Source organism: Nyctibius grandis, chromosome 4 (assembly GCF_013368605.1).
Source record: "Nyctibius grandis isolate bNycGra1 chromosome 4, bNycGra1.pri, whole genome shotgun sequence".
Classification (NCBI taxonomy): Eukaryota; Metazoa; Chordata; class Aves; order Nyctibiiformes; family Nyctibiidae; genus Nyctibius; species Nyctibius grandis.
The window spans coordinates 77,461,208-77,486,442 of record NC_090661.1 but is presented as its reverse complement, the minus strand read 5'-3'; the positions used below and the strand labels follow the sequence as shown (position 1 = coordinate 77,486,442).

Below are 25,235 nucleotides of genomic sequence, written 5' to 3'. Positions count from 1 at the left end.
CTGGGCCTGGAATAAATACCAGACTGGCTGCAGCAGTACAAGCTTCCTCATACATCCCTTCCAGCCTAGGCATGATATTCAAAGGGCTTTTCTACACAAGAAAATAACAGTACTTAAGTTGCAAAAATAAGTTTTTTTTTTTCCCAAATCTTGCTTGCAGAAGAAGTAATCCTTTGCAGAGGTCACTGTGTTCTCATTGGATGGAAGTGGTGGCTCCTCTGAATGGCTCCCAACCTGTTTCAGTCAAAATTACTCTGGTTAATGAAACTGTCTTGTTAGAGTTAATGTGCCCCTTTTGGCTGGCACAAGTCAGAGGAGTTAACTCCCAAGAGGAGCTCTACCAGCACACTGAGGGCACAATGATCCCTGACCTGTTTTCCATGTGAGCTGCTCTGTGGGCACATCTTAATTTTTCCATCTGCCTGCATAGTGAACATCAGACTACACTTGGCATCAAAACCTGTCTTGATGTTTAGCTTTGCCTTTTAATGAGAAATGTCTTTACGAGTGAGGCTTAACATTAGCTGGGAATAAATCTATAATTTATGCTATGGCTATGGCACAATAAGCCATTCTTAAATTGAAATACACATGTTCACCTGCTTTGGACTACTTTAAGTTTAGCTTTCTCCCATGGGTGCAGCCTTGGCCTCTGTGGTGCCAGTTAAAATTTTGATGAGGGGAAAAAAAAGGGGATTTCTTTTCTTTTGTTCCATCATATTATTTCAATGATTGGTCGTGATGGTATGTGAACATTTTATGGAGGAGAAAAAAACCAGCCCCTGCACTGAAAGGAGCTATGCTTTAAGAAGCATGAACATGTCCATCAAAATTAGTTTAGTTCTAAATGAAATTGCCTGCTACAAAGCATACCGATGAGGGAAGCAAGCATTGGAAAGGAGGTTCTGCGGCCCTGTTCACAAAAATCCCAGCTGCAAAGACGAGTCTATTCCCCGCCGAAGTTGTATAATGCTGTGATTCAGTCAGCAATGCTATTTTGATGAGTGTCTTGGCAAAAGAAATTTAATTGGAAAATGCTAGGCCTTTTTATTTTTAATTTTTATTATTTTGTTTTCTCTCTCTAAATGCTTCCATGTGAGCAACTTCACTCATGTTTAAAGAATGCATGTAGGAAAAAAGCTGTTTATTGAAGCATTTAGCTAGTACTTTTTGTACTAGAAAAGGTCAACATGAAAAATCTCCTTTCTCTAAAAATTTTGTAGAATTTTACTGACGGAAATGTATATTTTATACAACAAAATGAGGTTTTCTGTCCCACCTTGCCTGGAAAACATGCTTTCCTAAATGTCTTATGAATTCCTGGGGCAAGCAGTCAGCTTTTGGCTTTAAATCTGATGTTATGCTGAACGCTTAAAACCTTAACGTCGGCCATAGCTTCCTTGGTTTGGTTTTGCTGTGCCCATGTCACCCAGCCCCTCAGGAGAGGACGTGCCCTAGGGGAAGGCCCAGGCTGCCCCTGGGAGGGGTGGAGTCACTCTTTTCCTGGTTGTTTTGTTCTTTGTCACACGGACCTCTCGCTGGAAATCGCCTTTTTGTCAAACCTGCTTTGTGGAACTCGCCAACTTGTTCTCAGCCGGCAGCCGCCGAGGCTGCCCTGCCGAGGGCCTGCCCCGCCGAGGGCCTCCCACGGACGGCGCAGGCCGCTGACAGCTGCCCCACAGGCCCTGTCGAGGCGGCTCGCCGAGGAGCACCGCCTCCCTCACGGCCACGGCGCTGGGCCTGGGCGACGGCGGCGCCGGTTCCCCCCCGGACGAGGCAGCGGGCGGGGCCGGACCGGGACAGCTGCCGCAGCGGGCGGGGCGACCCGCCCCGAGCCCCGGAGCAGCCGTCACGTTTTCCACCGCCCGGGCTCGGCCGGCGTTTCCCCGCCCCCGGCCCTCCCTCGCACCGAGGCCGGTGGCGGGGCTGGCGGAAGGAGTGACGGCCGCGGCGGCTCCTCCTCCTGCCTCTCCTGCCGCCCCCTGCCACCGCCTCGCAGCGCGACCGAGCCGTCAGGAGGGGCGGCGGCTCCCGAGGACTCGCGGTAGGAGCGACCCCCGGGACGGGACAAGGGGAGCGGGGCGAGTGCGAGCCTGTGCCGCGGGGCCGGGACGAGCGGGGCTGCGGGCCGGGCTGGTGTCCCCGGGGTGATGGGGAACTTGGCGTCCGCCTGGACGGGGCGGCAGGAGCCGCGGCATCCGCGGGGTGACAGACACCGGCCGGGGTGACACCGGCCCGGGGGCTGGTACGGGGCGCGGTCGGGGCCCGCTGCAGCTCCGCGGTTCGTAGAAGGCTGCTCTTGTTTCTTAGGCAAATGAGGTGGTTTCAGAGGAAAGTGAGTGTTTTGCTCTTGAAGGTCGGTACTTCGCCTGTGTCCTCAGTTTGAATTGAACTTTAACAAGAGAAAGCCTAAGGTGGTAGTCTTGTCAGAGCTGTTACACAACACTTGTTTTTACGAAACGTCCCTTTCTACAAACTGTTTTGTAATGTGTTTTACTTTTTCTTACACTGCACATACTTAAAGTGTCTTAAAACTGACACTTTTTAAACTCTTGCTCTACCTTAGCAACGTGTGAGATGGAAAACAACATAAACATCTCAGTATTCAGAAAAGCAGAGTTCCTCCCTGTCCCCATCCTGTTTCTGGAGAAGAGAGCCTGGGCAGCAGGGAGTATCTTCTTGGGACAATTTTTCCTCGTTTATCAGATAAATTGTAGTTCGTGGAAGCCGCTCCCTGATAAGGAGGAGCAGTTCAGGGAGAAATCTTCTGAGGGGAGTGGCAGAAGCTTGGAAAGCAGCTCAGCCAAAAAGGGGGACAGATACATTGGGGCAGAAAGACTGAGGTGAAAGTGTGGAGAGAAAACAGACTGATAAGAGGGAAAAGTGCTGGTGCAATGTGTTTTGAAGGAGCTGATTAGTAGGTTTTTATTCGTCTAAAAGCCTGGCCGCTGTGGGAGGTGGGGGGGTTCATTCCCTGACGCCCCCCCAGCACGCAATGTATGTTCTGTTGAGTGAGTCAGTGCTCTACTGGGGCACGTACGGTAACATCAGAAGCTGTACAAAACCCATGCTAGTGTCTGGCTGCTGGGAAGCTTGAGTGCGTAAATGCTTTCCCCACAGCTTGGCTATTTCTATAATTTCCTGTTTTTAGAGCTGCTGTAAGAGTCATGCGGACCACTCTCCTCCCACTGATGCACCAGATAACTTGTGCTGGGCATTGCTTCCAGTTTTGCTTGTGGCTCGGTCCCTGCCGCATTTCTGCTGAATTTTTCTTCCTCAAAGTGCCTCCGTAGCTACTCTTGTGACTTCTTCTCCACCCCATCCCCAAATATATAATATGATGTACCATATATAATAGAGATTCAGCTAGATTTTTGAAGTACCTAATGATTTTATGTCTATGTCAACAATTACATTTATGTGTCTTTCTCTTTCCTGACCTCAGTATGAGGTTAGGAGCCGAAACATCTCTGTGAATCTGAACTTAAAATTTCTGGAGTGGTCATCACACTCGTTCATATGCTACATCACTTCTTTAGCTCGTTCTCTATAGTCCCCAGAAGTTTTGAATCGTCAGACTGGAAATTCTGTGAAATGTCAAAAGTCACTAAAAGGTATAATGAAACCACAGTGGGATGGAGATATTTCATGGAGGTATTTATGTAGTCAATACAGTATATTAAAGAAAAAACATTGAAAGACTGTAGTGTTAGATAACAGCTTAAAATACATAATCTGATGTACTACAAAAAGTCAAGCCAAGAAGTCTGTCTGGTTTGAAGGCTACAAGAGATGCTGTTTCCTAGACCTCCAGTAAGTTTCAGAACTTGCATTAATCAGAGCTAAGATAAAGCCTATCTTAGTTCTGTGATAGCAATCTAGGGATAAAAAAAGGAAGCTATAGTTAAAGCAGAGATGTAATCAAAAAGACCAGGTGGTTTAATGGTGGCTACAGAAATAGCAGGGCTTTTGAACAAATAGAAAGTTTCATTTATTTTTAGCCAAGGCTCTGTGTAGTCCTCTGTAGAAACTTCTGTCAGCTTCAAATTGCAGTTAGAGGCTTACCTTGAATTAAGTGTTGAACTGAGTAACAGCACCAATGTAATTTCTTTTATTTCGTACATTTATGTCTGCTACCTTGAAACGTGTTTCTTATTGGGTATATTTTTCAATTGTGTTATATAAACTATTGGAAATAAGGACAGAGACTTGTCAGCTGTATGTAGTGACTTTTGGGTTGCTTTTGAAGAAGGTAGCTAAAGCTTTTTTTAAAAAAAAAAATAAAATGAAAAGGCTGCATGTTTACGCTCCTGTGAGCAACACTTTCACCCGTTTGAAACTTGAGTTGTGGTGCACTGAAGCTGAGGTGATCCCTTTGCTTTTCCTGTTGCCAGTTTATTTGAAAGCAGGTGTGTTTGATGTAAATGCTGAATTTCCTTCAGGCAGGTCTCCAAGCTGGGAAGAAAGTAATGCAGTACCGCAAGTGGTAGATAAGTAAGCCAAAGGGCAGCAGTAAGTATTCACAGTGTATTATTTCTGTTGTTGCTCCATGTTTGGTCCAGATTTTATCAGAGCTCACTACAAAATCTTGATAGGAAGTTACATCCTGGCTGGGGCAAGCCTGGAGGGCAGTTATGGGTCAGAGTGGGAACTTGCTGGTGTCCTTCCAAGGGACAATTTTATAACGTACTTGTGATGACCCGGTGGCCGATCCTGCCTATGCTTAGCAGCAGTTTTTTTGTGGGTATGTGTGAAATTGTATCCATTCTACTCAGCTGTCAGTTGCTGAGTGTGGACCAGGCTAATCATTAGATTATAGAATCTTAGACTGAATAGACTTCATGTGTGTTTTTCTAAAAACAAATACAACCTCACACAGTCCCACCACCTGGCTGTTCCCTGTACAGTGCAGAGTGTCACTGTGCCATCCGATTGATAGCAATAATCTTTTCTAAGACGTACAATGAAATGGAAAGAAGTCCTTCCCAGACATTGCTTCCTTTTTTTCCTTATGTGTTGTCTGTTCGAGAGAGAAGATGCTGTCTTATTTGGTAACAGGGAAGGTTAAAAGTTTCCTTCTTTCTTTAGAGCCATTAATTAGTATTAATTAGTATTACTAATTACAAATAGCACAGCTTGGTGTTACTTGTCTGCTTCTGCAGCCTGAGCAATGTAAATGTAGCAAGTACTGGCAGAGGACCTCATGGAAAACTTTTGTCGTCCTTTTGTTCCTGTTGCCTCACAGGGCTGGGGAACGCTGGAGTGGAACCCTCTGCTTTCCTAGCAGGGCCACTCCCTGGCTCTGCGCTTCAGGCTTGGCACAGCAGCTAGTTACAAATTGGTGGCGTGAAATTAACAGGTATTTTTCTAGTAACTGTTTTAGACTACTGAACATTATGCTATTGCGTTAGTTCTGTAGGATTTCCGACACAGAGCATACTTTGTGAAATGAAGTAATAAGTATTTACCTATTCTGACTTGTACTGATGATGTAAAAATTTGTTCTTGCATGGTAGAACTTAAAATAGATGAGTATAAATCCCTGGAGCATTAGTCAGTTGAGAACATAATTTAGACTATTTATAGCATGACTGGTTTTTGCAACGAATTATTTTATATGACAAGTTATGAGTTTGAAATAGAAGAACCTTGTTCTATTATTTCTTCAAACACCTCATAAACATATTTTGATATTATTTCTTGCTTGTGTTGTTAGGAAAGTGTCTTTATTTGTGTTGTTATATATGTTTTGACTGTATTGTAAATATTCTGGAGAGAACATTGCAAGAGTGTGCTACAAAAGGAGACACTTGGATCAGGACAGAGTAGGAAGCCAAAGCTAAGTTGATCTCCTGGAATTAACTCATGTTTTTGCTGCATATGAATCTCAAGAGCCCGTGCAGCCCGGTTAAGTTCTCTGGGTTTTGTTGCCTTGAATATATATGTAGGGACAAAGCTTTTTTGCTTAAAGTATTTCTATATTAACAATAGTGATGTTACTGAATTAGAAAGATCATAAAAAATGACAGTGTTCCTGCCCCATAATACTAGCAAGCAGTTCAATTTGATAGTTTTAAAAAGCCCCATTTTTTGAATTTGTTTCTGTTTCACCATCTGTTCAGAGTTGTGGTTTTTGTTTTTTAAGGAACCATTTTTTGGTAGGAAATGGATGATGTGTTAGTACTCTTTAAATATGCATTTTGGATGAAGACCAGAAAAGGTTCCTAAAGGCAAACTATGAGTGATAAGTTCTGTGTAAAAGAGGTTTCCTGAGTTTTGGCTGGCATGAACTCAGCTACATTAAGCCTTGTTTGAAGGGGAATCCATTCTACTAAATTAGTTTTTTCGTAGTGAAAGGAAGGCTGGACAGGGAGTCACATATGCAGAAGAATTAATGGAAAACCAAATTGCAGGGCTTTTTGTCTGTCAGGATGAAGAATATTACACCTGGTACAGGAGAGAACAACTTCTATGCTGCCGTGCATAAGCCAAAGATAAATCTTGCTCAGGCTGGTAGAATACCAGTTAGCTAGTATGATGCTGGCTGTGGCTCGTCCTTGTCTTGCAAAACCACAGTGATGGATGCCTCAGTTTACTTGTGATGAAAATCCACAGCATATTGTAAGGTGATAAATTCTGTTCTGCTGGTTTCATAATCAGGGATCAGTCCCGGAACAGGCTCTGTAATTTATAGCTTTAGGCAGCCTTTTGTACTACATCCTGGTAATAAACCTGAAGGAGGAGTGAAGGCCAAGGGTTTCACTTTAATCGGTGTTCCTTGGGAAACGGGCATAATTAAACAAATAGTTTTGAACAAATATAGGTCATGATCTTTTCATCCCTTTTTGCCCTCAAATTATTGGACCTTGGCATAGCTGGAGCCTGAACAGCAGCCACCGAATAAATTCCAGAAATAGGTGTGAATGCAATTGCTGAGCCTATTTCTGTTGCACCTTGAAACAGAAGTTTTCTGGTAGCCTTAAAATTTTATTCTTTACTTCTACCACTATTGTGTAATTTGTATTTTTGTTATAAATATTTCCAGTTGTAGTGCTTTTCTGCTGTGCTGTGGCTTAGAGGAGCGTATTTTCAAGATTCCCATTGAAAGTGTATCGCAGATTTAATCTCTTATGAACAGGTCTGTTCCCTCTCAGCTTTGCCAAAGCAGCAGGAAAATGCTCAAGAGCTTGAGCAGTTCATGCCTTGCAATGTGAGTCGAGATAGGGGTGTCCACTGTGTGAGTAAGACCTCAGGTCTTTATTTAGAGTTTTGAGGTGGACCTCCAGGGTGAACACTGGGAATGGGGAGAGGACCTTAACAGTATTTGTTCTGTATTTTCTTCAAGGCACTCCTTCTTTCCGTGTGTGGCTTGGTTGTTTGGATTTTTTTCCTCTTATGCACTGCTTCTTTTATGGCTGAGCAAACACAGACCTCACTGTTCCTGTATCCTCCCACACGGTATTTGTATAGCAGGGTGGACTTCGGCATCTTCGGTTCCCTGGCCTATGTCACCACTTTATTGTCAGCAGGCAAGTGCCGTGGCACTTAGAATTTTAGTAAGATGTTGTGGATGTAGCAGAAGAAATTTGGGAAGATGGGCTTAGAAGATGAAATGGAGACAAAGTTGTGGGAATGGTTGGGAAAGTTAACTTAAAGGGGTAAATATTTGCTAAGTTAAAGAAACGGCCAACAGAGACTTGATGAAGTACGGAAAAGGTGTGGTGATCAGGGAAGTTTTTGAATGTGAGAAGTCGGTGTGTTTGTGGATCTAGTTTGCCTGGAATCCAACCAGTGTGGGAAAAATTCCCCTTGGAAGAGTCCTGGATAAATGTAGTGTTCGAAAGAAGCAAGTGGAACGTTTTTATATGGATAGTAACGTTTTTTCACATTGCTAATGAAGTTAGCCATTATTTCTCAACCTGAGCTTTAATTGCCAAAAGGGTCTCTTATTTTTTTTTCAGTTTGAAAGGAGCATTCTACATGGGATTAAAAGCAAACAAACAACCCTGATAAGAAAAACAATGACTATCCCATTGCTCCCCACCCTCTACCACAAAAAACCCTTCAAGCCTTTTTGCCTTAAAGCTTTATTGAAAAGACATCTTATATTTTTTTTTGGAGTGTCCTGTCATTATTGTATTTACATGTGAAGCTAAAATTAAGTATATAAATAAATAAAAAATGAATTATGGTTGCACATGAAGAAAAAAAGAAAAAATCTTTTCAATGCTGTAATAATTTGTATATCAAAAATGTACACTTTGATTAATAAGCACTGTGCATGCTCAGAATCTGGGTTATGGGTTTTTTGTTTGGTTTTTTTTTTGAGTGACTTGAGTAATAGTTGTTCTTTTCTGTTTTAGTACCACGGCTGTGTTTTATTATGTTAAGCCAATTACTACTGCAGCGAGGCTCTGAAATGCAGGGCTGCCTTCTCTTGATTTTTTTTTTTTCTTCTGTTTTTGCTGACCTCTCTCCCCTCCCGTGCCCCCGTGCCTGCCCGTAGGTAGAGGTGGCGTGGAGCTGGCTGCACGGGCAGCAAGTTCTCCATCCCAACGCGCAGCTGGGGCCTCAGCAATCACACATACCCGTGTGTGGGCTGTTTGGAGCATGGCGAAGCTCCGGGAGGGAGGAAGCTGCCTGCTCTTTTTGCAGCAGAGGAGGAGAATACGTGTTTTGCTTTCAGCTCTGATCAGAAATGTTGAGGTTTTGCTTTTGGGCCTCATGAGCTTGGGGTCCTACCAGTCATTGTATGGGTAACAGCAGGCATTGCCTCCAGCAGTTGCTGTTCTCCAGCAGTTATGATTCCCTTGGGATAGCAGTATCTTTCGAGTGCTGTTTGGATGGGTTTTATAACCTGAATTTGCATCTTCTTTATTAACACATTTGGCTTTATCATGTTCTGTAAAGTTGCAGTGAAGTGCGGTGGCATTTGTTCAGGCTGGGACGTTGTCTCTCTAGAGCATTGAAAAAGTCCCCGTGCAGCTGCTGCCATACCTTTATACTCTTTATGTTAGCATGTAGCATTAGTGAATATTCAAAAGTAAAAATTCATTGTTTTGCTGAACTGCAGGGATGACCATCAGAGACTTTTTCCCAAGATTTAGCTTTAGCATTAAACAGGGATGCAGATAGGAACGAAATCTTGACGATTGCATTGGTACATGCATTGGGCATGCCCGGAAAAATAAATTTGCTCTCCCTGATGACTACTGTGTATGGAGTTTGTACTCCCTTGTGTATATTGCACAGTAATTGTCTTGTGTGCTGGATTTGGTGCTGTAGGTCTTATGCACCGTGTTTGCATATGAAATGAAAAATTACATAAAGCTTAGTCATGTGAAGAAGTGCTTATATAATCAAAAGCTTGTTGTCTGTTCAGCTATAGCAGCTGTCTGATAAAGGATGCTACTTCTTACAGCAAACTCTTCTCTCTTTTAAGTAGGAGAGCAGCTGTTTTGTAGGTAGTGGTTTTATTTTGAACTTTCAAGAATCCACTCTGGAACCTGTTTGCATATTCAGGTTTTTTGTAATGTGGCCCTGTAGAATGTCATTTGCTCTGTGTAGAGGTGGTAAAATAAATGCTAGCAACAACCCTGACATTTAACTTATTCCAGAACTCCTAGATAGCACTGCAGTCAAAGATGTCATTGGAAACCGAGGCCAACGGGAATGCGGGAAAAACATTCACTGTGTTATGGAGAGCATCTTGCATGTGTCTGATATGATATAAAAACTTCTGTGAGCCTTTACCCTTCAGATATAATGTGGTTATGAACAGTGTCATGTTAGCTCATCTATAGTCTGTTCTTACAATTGAATATGCAGAGTAGGGCCATGATGGTTGTGGGTGGCTTTGACTTCCCTTGGACCTTTCTTGAGGTTTAAATGTGGCCATTTGTGATTGACAGTTTACTTATTTAAAGCCTGATTCTGTAAAATGTCAGCAAGTTTCCCAGCTGTGCGTCCTGCTTGGTCTCCTTATGTGTGGAGCTGGGTGAATTGTTAACTCTGTGACACCCATCGGAAGAGGAAGAGGGGGTGATGGTGGGGTAATGGTTATACGCCTGGCTGACCCCACCTCGCACTTATGTTTGTAGGGATGGAGAAATGAACAAATGGCACAAATGGAAGGGCAGTACTTAAATTTGCATGCACGGAAATAATTTTTTTCTGGTTAAAGGCATCCCTTATAGAGTTACTGGTAAAGAGGCTTTTTCTAATTCTGAGAAACTGTGTTCACTTATTTATTGAGTCTGTTAGGCATTTACATACTGGAGTAAAGTAAGGTGGGGTTAAAACTTTTAGTCTGCTCTGCTCATTGCAATTTCTGTTAGTTCATTTCCCTCTCTTTTAAATTTAAATGAGTACATGCAGCTTGAAGTCCAAACAGTTTTTAAGTAAATTGAAGATTTCCTAATTGTATTTTCCTTTTTTTTTAAAAAAAAACAGTGTTTTTCCATTCCACGGTTGCTATGCAAAAGAGCCATGCAAACCAGAAAGGGAAGTTAACAAGATTATGCAAAACAAAACCGATCCCACAAGAACAGCACCCCCCGCCCCCAACCCAAAACAAAACTCCACAGCTGAAATCCAAAACACGGCAAAACAAGCCAGATGCAAAAGGCAGTGCTTTAGGGGAAAGAAAGGAAAGGGATACTCTTTGCACAGCAGTTTAAAAATAGACTGGAATTGTCACTAAAAATAACCTTGAAAAAGTTAAGGCTGATTCTAGATGTTTTCTTCATCTGGGAAAAGCTCCTTGCATTTCTTTTACCATTCTTCCTGATAGTTGCTCAGTTTAAAATAAGGCTTTCTGTATTCTGGAACATAATTTTCCTTTTGTCCTTCATTTAGCTGTCCTTCCTTTTTGACCTCCACTTCTGTTCTGGACAGCTAATGACTTTGTGCACTTCTGTGCTGACAGAGGCATTATCAACTTTGAGAGATGCCATTTGTTCTAGTTATCTTATCCTTTCAGTAAACCCTTCATATTTTATGGCAATGCTGTACGCATGAAGTGTATCCCTTCCGCTTCTCACTCTGACCTTGTACTTTTGCAGACGTTTGCATTTAAATGCCTTCTAATGCTTCTCATACAATTATCCACTTGAAGGCGTGGCTTGTTTGTCAGATGGTTTTGTACTTGTGATTAATAAGACTGTTCTGTATAGGTTGCAAACTTCTTGAGACTTTAATAGCAGAATAAAGTACGCGTTTTCAAGTAATACATCCTTAACAGCATAATAGACAAAGGGAGCAGTAACTAGTAATAGGAATGAATAAGAAAAATAGTCTGAGGAGTAACTCTACAACTGCTTAAATATCTGAACATGTTTATTGGTCCAGCAAAAGGAAATGGGAAGAGGTTTCCCAGGGAAGAGCCTGTGTGACTTGAGCAGTTTATATCCAAATTTTGGTAACTGCAAACATGTTGCCTGTTAGTTTTATGTGGTGTAACTAGTAAAGTATTACAGAAAATAACTGTCACGCATACTTTTCAGATCTTTGCAATGAGTTACCCTGGCTATCCCCCAGCGGGTGGATATCCACCAGCAGCCCCAGGTAAGTTGTTTAGATGAAGTAAAAATTAAATAGCAGTGGTGGTCCTGTCTGGAGTGGAAAGGTGGCATGGACGAGGAACAAGACTGTGGAGGGTTTTCTTGACTCACCGAAGCTTTCTGTGCTCTATTGATAAGTCCTGTTTTATCTTGGCTGGGGATTCCGATTTATATAATAAATCAATAAATGTCAAGCAACAGTGTCCTTTCAGTACTGAATCCTGAAAGCAGATGGTGAGAAAAATGAGCACAGGAAGAAATCAGTCACACAATTTAAAACCATATCCCAGAAAAAAATAGGGCTTTAATTATGATGTTATCCCTATTTCACTGTTCTTGGGCAGATGGTTATATATGGGAGAGGGCTGTTAAAAAGGATATAGAGTGTAATAATATAAGCTGATGAAATATGTAACTACTGCTTAGTATCAGGGTGAACTTTATAGTTGTTGGTAATGAACTTTATAGTCATTAGTATTGTTGGTAGAAAGAAAGGACTGGAGTCGTGGGTGTGGTGAAATGTGGAATTAGGCAAGCTAACTCGGGAAGGGGAAGCAATGTAAAGTGAGAAGCCAGCCTAGCCTGGGAGGATAAATCCTGTTTCTCAGCAGAATATTCTGGCTTAGTTAGACTGCTACGCGGACAAGACTGTACTGCTGTGGGCAGCCAAGTTTTGTCACTTGGGTAACTGTGAATGTACTGCGTCACGCTCTGTGCACTTCTCTCAAATTAGCAGCCTAAAAGGAATGAATAATTTCTTCCTCCTGGAATACCCAGACAACTTTGTAGTTAAAGAGAAACTACTCTCTAGTAAAAAATATGGTGTCTACAGTATTAACTCTTGAGTGTTAACCTTCAAATATGTTTAGAGTTGTTTTAAATGAGAACTTACAGATTCAACCGTAACTGATGTGATTAGAAATATCCAGTGAGGCTTCTCTGTATCATAATTGCACTTCTACCCTGCACCTCTTCAGTTGATTTTCCTTCTCCCAAACTGCTAGTGTTGCACAGACATTACATTAGAAATGTAAGCAGTAAGGAACAAGTTTTAAAAGGTGTAGTTTCTTGTTTCAGCACAGCTGTGTTTGATTTCAGGTAGCAGTCCTTGGGGTGGTGCTGCCTATCCACCTTCAAATCCACCTCCAATTGGTCTAGAAAATGTGGCTGGCTATGCCAATCAGTTCAATCCTAGCTACATGGCTGGAATGGTGAGTTTGCTTTCATTTATGTGTTTCACTGTGACTTCCTTAAGTTCAAAGATGTGTTTCTGGCATTGCGACTGAGAAGTTTATCACCTGAGCTCTGTGCCTTTATGTCTAGTCTCTTTATGTGTTAAGCATTCAATATCATCTGTTGAAGAAAATGGTTACTGCAAGCTATTCCTTATTTTAGGAAAGCAGACCACTGGTTAAGTGTTAAGAGCCTAACTTCAAAAGTCATAGACATAGAAGTAATATAACTTGGCTTTTGCTGTGCAGAGGAATAGAGGAACAGACTGTTAACACTGAGTATCCACATTGGGAAACACAGTCCAGATTTCACCTGTTACCTGGATTTTGGACAGTCTGAATAAGGAACAAGGCTGTGCAATTTGAGGTATCAATGACTCCTCCCTGAAAAGACTATGGGATCAGCTGTCTCTTATAAGCACTGATGTTTAACAAATGGCAGTAAAAACGTTTTACATTGAAGAAAATGCAGACGTTTCCAATGTGACTTTTTTTTTGCATAGAGTAGAAGTGAGTGACACGTCTGACAGTTTAGTCTTCAGAAATCTGTTATGCTGCATAACAAATGCACAGTTTGTAGGAAGACACTTGCATTATAGATGCCTTACTGAGGCAAGAATTAAATGAAGTCATTTGGCCGCCAGGAGTCAAAATGAGCAGCTACCTATTTGTGTTGGTGGGGAGCGAGGTTGTATTGTGTTAAGCACATTATTGAAACTCAACCATTTGTCCACCTTCCCATCTCTTGCTATTGGCTGTCATTGCAGGCATCCAACCTGGCAGGGACCTTTGGAGGGACAAATGTACCACAAGGCATATATCCTTCAACACCTGGGGGTTATCCTTCTGTCCCTCCAGGTGGCTTTGGGCAACCTCCATCAGGACAACAGCCCTCTTTTGGAGGGTATCCTCCACCTGGAGGAAATCCACCATCAGGAATGCCAGCTTACCCAGGATACCCAGGTGGCCCTGTGCCAGTCCAGCCCACACCACCGCCTGGTCAGCAGCCTATGAGCTATCCGGGACAACCACCAGCAACTTACCCAGGGCAGCAGCCCATGCCAAATTATCCACCAGGCCCAACTGTGAATCCATCTGTGCCCTCTTACTCAGGAACTACGGGGCCTGTGGTGTCTCCCATAACAGTAAGAACATTCAGTGCTTTTGTTTTGAGATGTGACCATGTATGTGTTTCTCTACATTTTCTTTGCATATATAAGTGTAAACCGAGCCTAAAACTGAAAAGAAAATCATGAAAAGAAAGTTTGACTAAAGAGAGAGAGAGATGGATCCTTTCCAAATGCAAGCAATGTAGGCTCATATGACTTGGAAAAAATGCTGTTATACTACATTATCCAAGAAGAAAGACCTGATGTGAACTCAAATTTAATGAAATTTGCCATTCCTAACTTAACAAAGTATTGCCAGTTGTATATACAATTTCATCAAACCTTAATTAATTGGACAGCAGGTTTAATATCAGTGAACCTTCTTGACCTTGTATTTTCTCGTGATTTGAATATAGAAATGAACAAATTGCATGAGGTGGGGGTTTTTTTGAGTTTTCTCTGTTACTTTTCTAACAAAAAGAAAAATGGTAACACAGTCTTTTACTGATTAACACTAATATGCAACTCAACTTGGTCTGATTTTAGCATGGAAACAGAGGCACAATCACCGATGCACTGGGATTTGACCCTCTGAAGGATGCAGAAGTCTTAAGGAAGGCCATGAAGGGATTCGGTGAGCAGTCTATGGATTTACATTTCAGTTAAAAATAGAATTGCAGCTTTGATTCAGCACTGCCTTTGTCCATTGTTACATGTGTACTGAGTAGGCTAGTTCACATGGGTTGTCCTTGGTTATCAGAAGAATTATTGGAAGTGTATGTAGGCATAAATAACATCATGAGTTTGGTATTTGGTTTGGGGGTGGGGGTTTTTTTTTTGTATTCTTACTGTGTTTGTGATTGGGAGTAGAGTTTGAAGTTCTATGGTTGTACACAAGAGGAGACACCGTAGATGAATTAAAGGCATACATGTCCTTCGATTTGGTTTAGAAGAGATATGATCAAATGGAAACAGAAAGCTGAGTCCTCACATGATATGCATGCTCATTCTGTGGTGTCTATGTGCATATACAGGAACCGACGAGCAGGCGATTATCGATTGTCTTGGAAGTCGTTCAAACAAGCAACGGCAGCAGATCATGCTGTCCTTCAAAACAGCTTATGGAAAGGTAAATCATCATGAGAACAGAAGGAAAAAGAAATAAGAGTCTACATTCCTTCATTGGAAGTCGGAAGACCTAGTGTTTGGAAAAAAAAAATTGAAGTTGCTTAAGGGAAAGATGGTTCACAAGTTCAGAGTTCTGCTTTTACCCACTCTTGATTTCTTCATGCAGTGTTTTGGATGAAGCACATAAAGCAGTTTGTCTGCTTAATTATTACTTTGACTCTTTGGTCTGTGCAGTCTATTTAATTGAAACTTAATTACCTAGATATACATGTTACATTATGCTGGTTTTAGTATTGTTAAGTGGAATAGCTTTACTCTGAAGAACTGTTATGTTTACACATAAAGAATTCTAATTAATTTTGGTACTTACATTTGTCAGTTTTGGTCTTTATGCATTTTTTTCTTGTTTTTACTTCTCATTAGGATTTGATCAAGGATCTCAAGTCTGAGCTATCAGGTAACTTTGAGAGGACAATCTTAGCAATGATGAAGACACCTGTCATGTTTGATGCTTATGAAATCAAAGAAGCTATAAAGGTTTGTGTAGGAGATACAAATTTATAAGATAGAGGAAATATTTGAGCTGATAAAATTTTTGGTATTTAAAAGCTTGAACTTACATTCTCTCCTCTCCGTCCAGATACTCAACCCACTGTTTGACTGATTTGTACCCTATTTCTTGGAGGTATATGATAGTAAAATTGAGAAATGTTATTCCCATAGGTTAAAGGTAAAGACTATTTAGGTTTGTGTTGTGACAAAAATATATTAACAAATACACCAAAAAAGGCAGAAACTGAGTTCTAACAGTCTCTGGAGTTCGTTTATTATGTAGTCTTGAGTAAGCCACTGAGGTGGCTCTCTTCTAAGCCAGCCACTGCATGGGGCATCTTTGTTTCTGAGTTTTTGCTTTGAGCTGTGATGAAACTGATTATAAAAATGCTCAACTTAGAGTTTCCAGTGACTTTACACTCAGTGCTCAAGAATAGTTCAGAAAGCTGGGTTCATAGAGATTTTGGGCAGGGTGTATCTTCTTTTTATCTTTTCCCACACCTCAAAAGTGTATTTTCCTAGGCCATGCTGAACCTTTTCTAAAATATTATGGAAATATTGGTACTTTCTCTTTAAAGAAATCAGACTATTTTATAAACATTTAGGTTTTTAAAATAAAAACAGGTCAAACATTTGTATTTCAAGACAATGTTTAAATGAAGGTGAAATAAATATTTCCATTACTGAGTCAATGCGTATATTTACTTGTTCTTTGGCTGCAATTCTAAAATAGCTAGGAGGATGAAATAATATTAGCTGTATTGTAATTGCAACTGCTATATATTAGTTAGTGGAAGTTACCTATTAAAATTAACAAATTCATCTTTAATGGCAGAAAAAATTGATTCTTAAAATGCCTAAAATCTGGTGTGAAGGGTGACATTTTAAAATGAAATTTTGTCTTCATAATTATTTTAATTATCTGTTCAATTTGTATCTTTAATACAGATCTGTGTCTTGGAAACACGTTATAAGTAGCATTTAAACTACTTGCTTTGACTTCTATAACACAATTATATTGTGAATTGTATTTTGTTGTATAATTTTATTACATTTATACTAGGTTGTAGAAGTAAGATGAGAATCTGAAGAGTGTGTTTTCTCCTTATGCTTTGTTTTAGGGCGTTGGCACAGATGAAAATTGTCTCATTGAAATCTTAGCTTCTCGCAGTAATGAGCATATTCAGGAACTTAACAGGGTCTATAAAACAGGTTAGATTTGTTACAGTTCCATCAAAATTTTCTTCCTTAATCACTGGCTGACAATATTAATTTATGAAATGAGCAGGGGTGTATGATGATTCATGACTGGGTTTCTCTTCCAGAATTTAAGAAAACTCTGGAGGAAGCAATAAAAAGTGACACATCTGGACACTTTCAGAGGCTTTTAATTTCACTTTCTCAGGTACTTGCATGCCAGGATTTTGGAGTTTGGGTTTTGTATGGGTGTGTTTAAAAAAAAAAAAAAAAAAAAAAAAGTCCTACCATTAACACTTCCGTATCTTCAAATTATTTCAGGGAAACAGAGATGAAAGTACAACTGTTGACATGTCTCTTGTCCAAAAAGATGTGCAGGTCGGTAGAAATTCTTCATCATTTCTAAGTATAGTCAACTCAATACACTGAGATTTGACTGTGTGGTTTCTGCTTACTCTTAGTTTTCGACACCTTGTGACTTCTCCTGATATAGTGCTTATGTTTCAGTGGATGGAAGTGATACAAAAAGCCCTGACAGTGACAGAGCCATGTAGCTCCATTACAAAGATGAAGCTCTTGGGAATAGATCCCATAGGGTTTTTTTGAAATCTCTCATTCTGTCAGCTGTCTGGCTTTTCCAGGTGTTGAGTGACTCCATTGTGCTGCTTATGAAGGGAATGGCCCAAAGAGATTTGAAGTGATATGTGTGTGGATTAAATTTTAATCTATTCAACACCTGCATTAGCCTTTACCTGTTATTTAAGGAACTCTGGATTTTTGCAGCAAATAAGGCACTTGGACCTAGTAACTCTTGCCCCATTACTTTTTTTGTGTTCCATTTCACCACATAGCAAAGAGAACACCCTGGATCGTTTCAGTGCACTATTGTCATATAAATAGTAATGTAATTAGCTTTCTACATAGTATACCTTAGCCAAAAGATGAGAACATCCCAGGACATACCTAGAGGTCTAGGAAAAAAACCTAGATGTTAGCTCTGTTAGGGAGAACAGTTTTAAGGTACTTTTTAAACAATATTCACCCCTTTAGTAATCTGGAGCTCTTGTGTTTGAGCACTTATGCATCAGTGAGGTAGGAAGGCTGCAAGCATAGCATATTGTAGAAAGGTTAGAACTAGTTGCTATCTATTGCTTGCTCCTGTTTTCCAGCAGTACATAGACTAAGAAATAAGTATAAAAGGAGATGAGGCTGTAAGGAGGCAGATCTGTAGCTCAGCTTTTCAGCCTGACTGCTTTTCTGAGTAATGAAATGTGAATTCCCTTCTGTGTTTAGGAGCTATATGCAGCTGGAGAGAACCGTCTAGGAACTGATGAATCCAAATTCAATGCCATTCTGTGTGCGAGAAGCAGGGCCCACCTCAGAGCAGGTAACTGTGTCCTGTACATAAACTGTAACTTGTTTCTGTTGTATGTAATGATAAAAATGTACAACAGCGCTCTGTGCCTGAATTTCCCTCATCTGTAAAATGGGAGCAATGATACCTCAATGAAAAGGGTGAATTCTGCTGTGGGAAAGGGTATGCAAGAGCTGCACATTATGATCATCTTTCTTAAATATCAGAGGAGGTAGGGGTCATATTTGTTCAACTGTTTCTCTGATAAAAGAATTGAAAAGCTAGAATTGTTTCAATTTTGCATGCTTGTGTGTGCACAAGACACTTGCAGTTCTTCCCTTCCCATTTTACTTGCTAGTGATTAGATGTTACATCAGTCTATAGTGGTGGAAATGTTTTAGTGACTACATAGAACTTCTGCAGTGTGCTACATATTGAGGCACTTATATGGAGAGGAAAGGGATGTGTGTGTGTGTGAGAACCTGAATGTTTTCTTCTTTATTTTATTGACACCCAAAGCTTTCCTAGAAGAATTTTCACTGTTCCCCTTACAGTGGTTTCTTGGTCTGGCCCTTTAAAAATAAGGACAGAACTAGACAAGCTAGAAGGAGCATTGTGACATGTAAATGAAACAATATGGTTGATAATATAGTATTAGTCTTCGAGACATTAAAACTTGTGTGAGTATACTGTAGTATCGTGTTGAGAAGTGCGATTGAAATGAAACCATCCAGCATGCACCAATGCTACCTCTTTTTGTGAGGCTGACTCCTGAAATCTTTCTCTTCTATTAACAGTCTTCAGTGAGTACCAGAGGATGTGTAACCGGGACATTGAAAAAAGCATATGTCGTGAAATGTCTGGAGACCTGGAAAGAGGCATGCTGGCAGTAGGTATGTGTCATCTTAACAAGTTCATTCCTGATATTCCACTACAACTGGCTGAGATGGTGGCATCTGTGACTCCAGCTAAGGATGTTTTTCCTAGTGATAATTTCAGTTTTCTGCTTTTTATGTTGAGCTTTCTGTGAAGTCACTTGTGCTTAGTAAAGGAGGGCACTTAATTCACCTCAAAATGACAGATAAAGCTTTTGCTTCAGGCAGCTGCAGAGTTTAAATTTCACATGTTGAAGTGGGGAGAGAGTTATTAACTGTACTTGGCATTGTTTTAAGAAGTGATGAGAACTTGTACTAACAGCCGAGTCAGTGAGAATGCAGTATTTGGGACAGCGTGGGAAATCAAGCAAAATATAGGCATTAACCCTCTAATCAGTTACCTCTACCTCTTTTTAGTAGATAGAAAACTTAAATTTGATTGCAAAGGGGTTATTTTTTCCACGTTTCCTGTGGTTACAGCTTTGTTAAATCTTTGTTTTTAAGTGCCTCCAGTACTTCTGAAAAGTAAAGACTTTTACCTCAAGTCTACATTTGTCCCTTGGGAGGTAGTCATTAGTTTCTATGAGGTTGGGACAAGGCCTCAAGTTGTTGTACAGTAGTTTCATTTGGAATGTTTTATTCTAGATAAAATTGTGGACCTCTTTCTCTCTCATCTTTTGTCTCTCATCTGTTAGGCAAGACTGCTTCTTTACATCTCCATTTCTTTTTCTGTTTATTACTGTGAATTTACTGTAGTATCTAGAGCTGCTGCTTTAAAAGTGTTGTTCTTTGGTTTTGAATATGCTAGTGACCAGAAGAGTGATGTGACAAAAATAATAAATAGAAAAAAATTCCTACTGAAATAAATAGGAAGAATGTACTTCGCATCACTTGGAAACAAGAAGGGAGAGGACATTTGGCTCAACCGCAACAGATTTTTTTCATGGAAGTTTCTAATAAAATCTTGCAAAATGGCAATCAATTTTAAAAGCCTCATTTTTTTCACTCCTGTCTCGTGCATATGTGAACTGTGTAACTATTGTTCTTACTCTACTTGGCCCAGCTGTCACTATAGTGGCCTTTTAATGTCTCAAACGAGGTCCACCTCTGTTGGTGTGATATATTTGCAAACCTTTTCCAGGATTCAGAATTTGTAATCTCAAAAAGTATCGTTAGAAAACCAAACTTAGTGAAAAGGAATATTTCCCAGTGTTTATAGAAAAAGATTGCCTCAGGGAAGAAATGGTACTGTGTCAGAGTTTAGAAGTCCTTCAACTTCGTGGAGCTTTGCAATCCCTTGACAAGTCTCCATGTAGATACAGATTCAGAATTGGGACTGTAACTTGCAAAGAAGTCAATAGCTTTTTGATCAAGAATTGTCTTTAATATTCACTGAATGACTCCTTTGAACAGGTTTTGTTCTTTGTTTTTTGATTTTTTTTTTTTAATTTAGGTATATGTATATACACACATACATATCTGTATCAGTCAATGATGTTGGCATCATTTGTTCTGTGGACTTTATTTTCAGGAAAAAAGGTTTTCTAATCGGAAATATTTAACTTTGTTTTCTTTAAAGCTTTCTGGATTGTACAACTGGTAACTTACAGTATTGTCTTCAAACATCTTGAAGTACAAGTGTGTTGTTTTAGCTAAATACAGTGATAAAGAAAGCAGCATGTAATTTGCTTTTGAATTGTATTATGCGTATCATTGACAGTTGTCAATGTGGTGAACTGCTGTCTCTCATCTACATTTTCCTATTCAGAAAAGTACTTTTTCCTATATAGAATGTGTGTTGCTGTCAAGTATGTATTTAGGTTTTCTCCTTTTGTTCTGTATTGTTTTTATGTGATTGCCTTTGATACCTTTTTGTGCTATGAAATACAAGTCAGGTGTGGTGGGTTTTCTGTGTAGTTTGCCACAGTTTGCATGATTGTTTAGTTGTAACCAACATGGGATCAATATATAGATTTTAAATCTGATGAGTGATGGAGGATCCTTTCATTATCCTGATTAACATGACAGTAATTTGATTTAGATTTTGCTTTTTCAGATTTCTGATGAACTGTGCTAATTAAATATAAAATCTAGTCATTACTAAATAAGCATGTCAAGAATTTTTCAGGAGTCCTGGTGAATTTGTGACTAAAAAAAGCGTAACTAACTTTAGAGTAAGGGTGAGGTTTCTATCATAGGTGACTTCCCAACTTGTATTAGGACAGGACTTGAATTTGTCATACCTTGCTGATGCATGGCCTAACAATTCTTAAATTAGGAAAAAGCCAGGAGCACCACTAACGATGTGTTCCTGCAAGCCTTCTGCCTCCTCCCCATCCCCTCTTTTCCCTTCACAAGCAACAATCTGGTCATTAGACTTTAAAGATTCATTATGACTGCTTCACACTAGATGGTTTCTAGTGATGGAAAAGTTTGCTTTGAGCTGTGGAGTGTAGTAGGTCCTTTAACTTTATTGCAGCTACTGTTTGGATTAAAAATCATTTCAGTGACTAACTGAAGGAGTGGAAGCTGCATTGTATCAAGTCTATGTTTATGTAAAATTAAAGCATGTGACTATTTAGGCTAAGCTCAAAAAATGACTGAGTTCTGATTGAGAACTTGATTTCTGTAATACTGATTCTTTTTGCAGTTAAGTGCCTCAAGAACACCCCAGCTTTTTTTGCAGAGAGATTGCAGAAAGCTATGAAGGTAGGTGCCTGTGACAAGATACATAAACTTATAGTGTGTTGGTTTTTTTTTTTAAATGCTTGTACAGCTCATTGGGATGAATTGTTCAGCTGAAGGTATTATGTTTTTTAGCAGGCAGGTGATTAACAAGATGCAGTCATTATTATGAAAAGCTGGAAAAATCTAGCTAATTTGATCTACTTAACAAAGAGATGCATACAATTGCATCTTAAACAAAGTCCTCACTTGGTAAAACACAAATATGCTTAAAAATCATTGAAATTGATGTCTTCTAAGTAGAGAGGTCTAGCTGAAATAAATAAGTTGGCCCATGAAACTCACAAAACTTTCCTGACCCCCTATCCCTCTGACAACCCCCGCTTTGTTTTTATCTAACTGTCCTTGTGCAGAGAAATGACTGTTAGTGTCCTACCGGTAAATTTAATTAAATAAAGCACGATAGGCCAAATTCTGTTTAAGGTTATTGAAGTCAATGGGGTTATGCTGGCAAACAGTCGGCCATTTGTGGGGTGATGATTTATTTTATTTTATTTTTTTTTACTAGTACTGTATCATCCAGCATTTCCACACATTATTAATACATTATATTGTTGTTTTGTTTGTTTCAGGGAGCGGGAACAAAAGACAGAACTCTGATTCGAATCATGGTATCACGCAGTGAGGCTGACCTGCTGGACATCCGTGCAGAATACAAGCGGATGTATGGCAGATCCCTCTATGCAGATATCACTGTAAGACTTGGAGATTTTATTTTCCGTTCTGTGACATCCTTTCTGCTAGAAGAATATGGATCCTTACTCTGAATAGCTATTAACTGCACTGAGTGTGAAGTGCCAGAGAACAGACAGCACTTGCTTTTGCATGGGGGCTAGATGAGAGATGTGAAGGAAGCCAACAGACAAGGAAGGAAAGGGAAGTTGGTCCAGAGGGGTTTCAGAAACTGGTTTTAAGTCTGGTCTCTGTCCCAATCTCTTTATATGATCTTGTAGAAACCACTTAGTCCTCCAACTGAGTAACGATGGTGCTCTACCTCATGTGTGTGTTGAAAGAGTTGAAAGCTCCTAATATGTTTTTAAAAGACTGCCTCCTCTTTCTCTTGAAAGTACGAGATTTTGGAAATACACTAAACTTCAGATTCTTTAGCAGTTGATCCACCCTACTACTGCTTATTGAGAGCTGTGGCAACAGTCAAGAGGATGCCTGGCCAATGAGGAGGGTAGTAAGAGCTGGAGGAGAGCGAGCGGAGCCACTTTCATTTACCTTGTAATGAAGATGCCAAATCTGTTAAGCCCCTGTTTATTCTGCCGTTGACACTGAGAGGCTGCAACTTGGTGGTGTTTGGAAGGAATCCTGCAAAGATAGTGAAGGCTAGTGTGTGCCAAAAAGTCTTGATGTGAGTTTTCTGCCAGCAACTATATGGTCTTTCTGCCCATGTGCCACAGAGGATCAACTAGAAGAAGCTTTTTCCAAGTGTGTACCTGGAGTGAAGATGTGGTTCTGCTACAGTAGTTACATGCCCTGTAACCACCAATGTGTGAGTGAAAAACAGTGAGACATTGGTGGAAAAGCTGTATGTCTCTCTCCGCCCACCCCTTCACTTTCGACCAGGCATTAAAATAATTTTACCATTCAGAAACAGGAACAGGCCATACGCATTTAATTGGCTGAACTTGTTCAAAACTTGGTTTCAGTAAATATGGGGCATGCATGTGCACAGTGATGTGCATGTAAACTCTACTACTTATTTCTGTAAAAGTAGAGGCGAAAACATCCTTGGAAAGAAAGTTCTTCATTTTTCTTTTTTTTTTTTTTTAATTGTAAGTGGACAGTGGTTCTTTCAGCACATATGTAAGCAGGAATGTGTTATATTTTGCAGATTGTGCTTTATACCTTGCACAGAATTTATCCTCATCTTTGAGGTGTCTCTTTGTCACTATTGTAGTAATTTTGATCTGGGCAAAACAGTTTTCAGTCATACTGGAAGGTGAAGGATGAGATAAATGCATTAGCCGAAACTGTTCTGTGAAATCAGGAAAACGAGTTAATGAGCAGCTCCCAGGGAACGCTTTTTACTCAGAAGAGCATCAGGCAAAACTCAGCTAGCAGGGCCTTTTGTGATTAATTGCTGCTGTTCATGAAATCTGCCAGTCTTTTCAATGCATGTTTGTGTGTGTATCCATACTGACTTTCACTGCCCGCAATGTGAGAGAGATGTTCTCTAATTGTGGGAAAAAAACCCCTTAGATCTTTTGATATCAGGGCATTTTTTTAATGTTTGAACATACTAAAGAGTAAACTTTCACTTGCTGCCCCTGGAAAAATATCCATATTGACTGCAAGGAAAAGGACTTCTGTATTAATTTTTCCACATTTTCATACCTTTTGCTGGACGACAGCTTTTCAGTGAGAGTTTTTTATTGAGCTTTTCCCAGGTAAGTAGTTGAACCAGTATACCAAATTCAGTTTGCTAAAGAAATATATTCTCTATGGACACTTTTGGTTCCAGTTATGGAAGGAGCAGATTTTACTGTGTACTTGCATTAGAGTGATTTCTAACTAGCATGCTAATTATTTTTTTTTCCTTTTTTAAGATGTTAACATCTGCTTTTTTTGAGCCCTGGCTTCGTCTCTTTTGGTTGTTAATGTCGTGTTTAGGATGCTTACACTTCTTTTTTTCTCTATTTCAAAGCACAAGTCTTCAACTTACCTTTTTCTGGCTGTCTTTCCAGGGTGATACTTCAGGAGACTACCGGAAAATCCTACTCAAGTTGTGTGGTGGAAATGACTAAATGGAGCACTGAGCTTTTCTTAAAAAAGCTCCTGTTTTCATGTTTTTGCTTTGAAGCATCTTTTTTTTCTCCAAAAGTAAATACGTAATGACCTGTTTCTCCTAAAGCAATTAAATTTTTAAAGGTAATATTGCATATATCTTCCCTTCAGTTCAAAAGTAGTAGGTAATAAATGCCAAAAAAATATAAATATCAAGCTTACGTGCCATCTGCTCAGGATTCTGTATAGTACTCTCAGCAATCCATGAATGGCAGGTCATTATTTCTCTTCTGCTTATATTATGCTGAAATAATGTTTGTTTTATGAAACAAAAATCACAGTTGTATGATTTAAGGTTTTATTTTGTATAAACATTACCTGCCATTTTAGTGAAAGTTTTATATATGGTGTATGCAGAGTTGGTTTCATGCTAGCCTACTCCCTGATATGTGGAGAGAGTGGCCTTGAGTTTTTGTGTCTAGTTAAGACTGTTTTAAAGAAGTTTTGTCAAGTTCTGTTTTCTTTCCTTGATTGTTTTTAAGGAAGATGTGTTCCACGTTTCATTCTCGCTAGGGTGACTGTCACAAGGCAGTAGTAACGTTGACAGTAGTGAAGATTTTATAGTTAATGTTTTCAGGTTTTGGATTGCGCCTTATATGTATGTAAGAAGAGATTATGAAATTAAAGCTGTCTATCTTCTAACTCTTTGCAGACTGTGCTTTTTGGTATTCATGTTGATTTACATGTGA

The 25,235-nt window shown here is 39.9% G+C and overlaps 1 protein-coding gene across 1 annotated transcript; it reads left to right on the top strand.

The window, feature by feature from the left end:
* Positions 1 to 1,876: 1,876 nt before the first annotated feature.
* Positions 1,877 to 25,188, top strand: ANXA11 (annexin A11). Its single transcript, XM_068399399.1, has 15 exons — positions 1,877 to 2,044; positions 11,505 to 11,565; positions 12,660 to 12,772; positions 13,561 to 13,938; positions 14,449 to 14,536; positions 14,937 to 15,031; positions 15,454 to 15,567; positions 16,704 to 16,794; positions 16,908 to 16,987; positions 17,101 to 17,157; positions 18,073 to 18,166; positions 18,931 to 19,026; positions 21,659 to 21,717; positions 22,326 to 22,448; positions 24,447 to 25,188. Exons 2-15 carry the CDS (start codon positions 11,514 to 11,516, stop codon positions 24,504 to 24,506), a joined length of 1,500 nt encoding a protein of 499 aa, XP_068255500.1. The 5' UTR covers positions 1,877 to 2,044; positions 11,505 to 11,513; the 3' UTR covers positions 24,507 to 25,188.
* Positions 25,189 to 25,235: the final 47 nt, after the last annotated feature.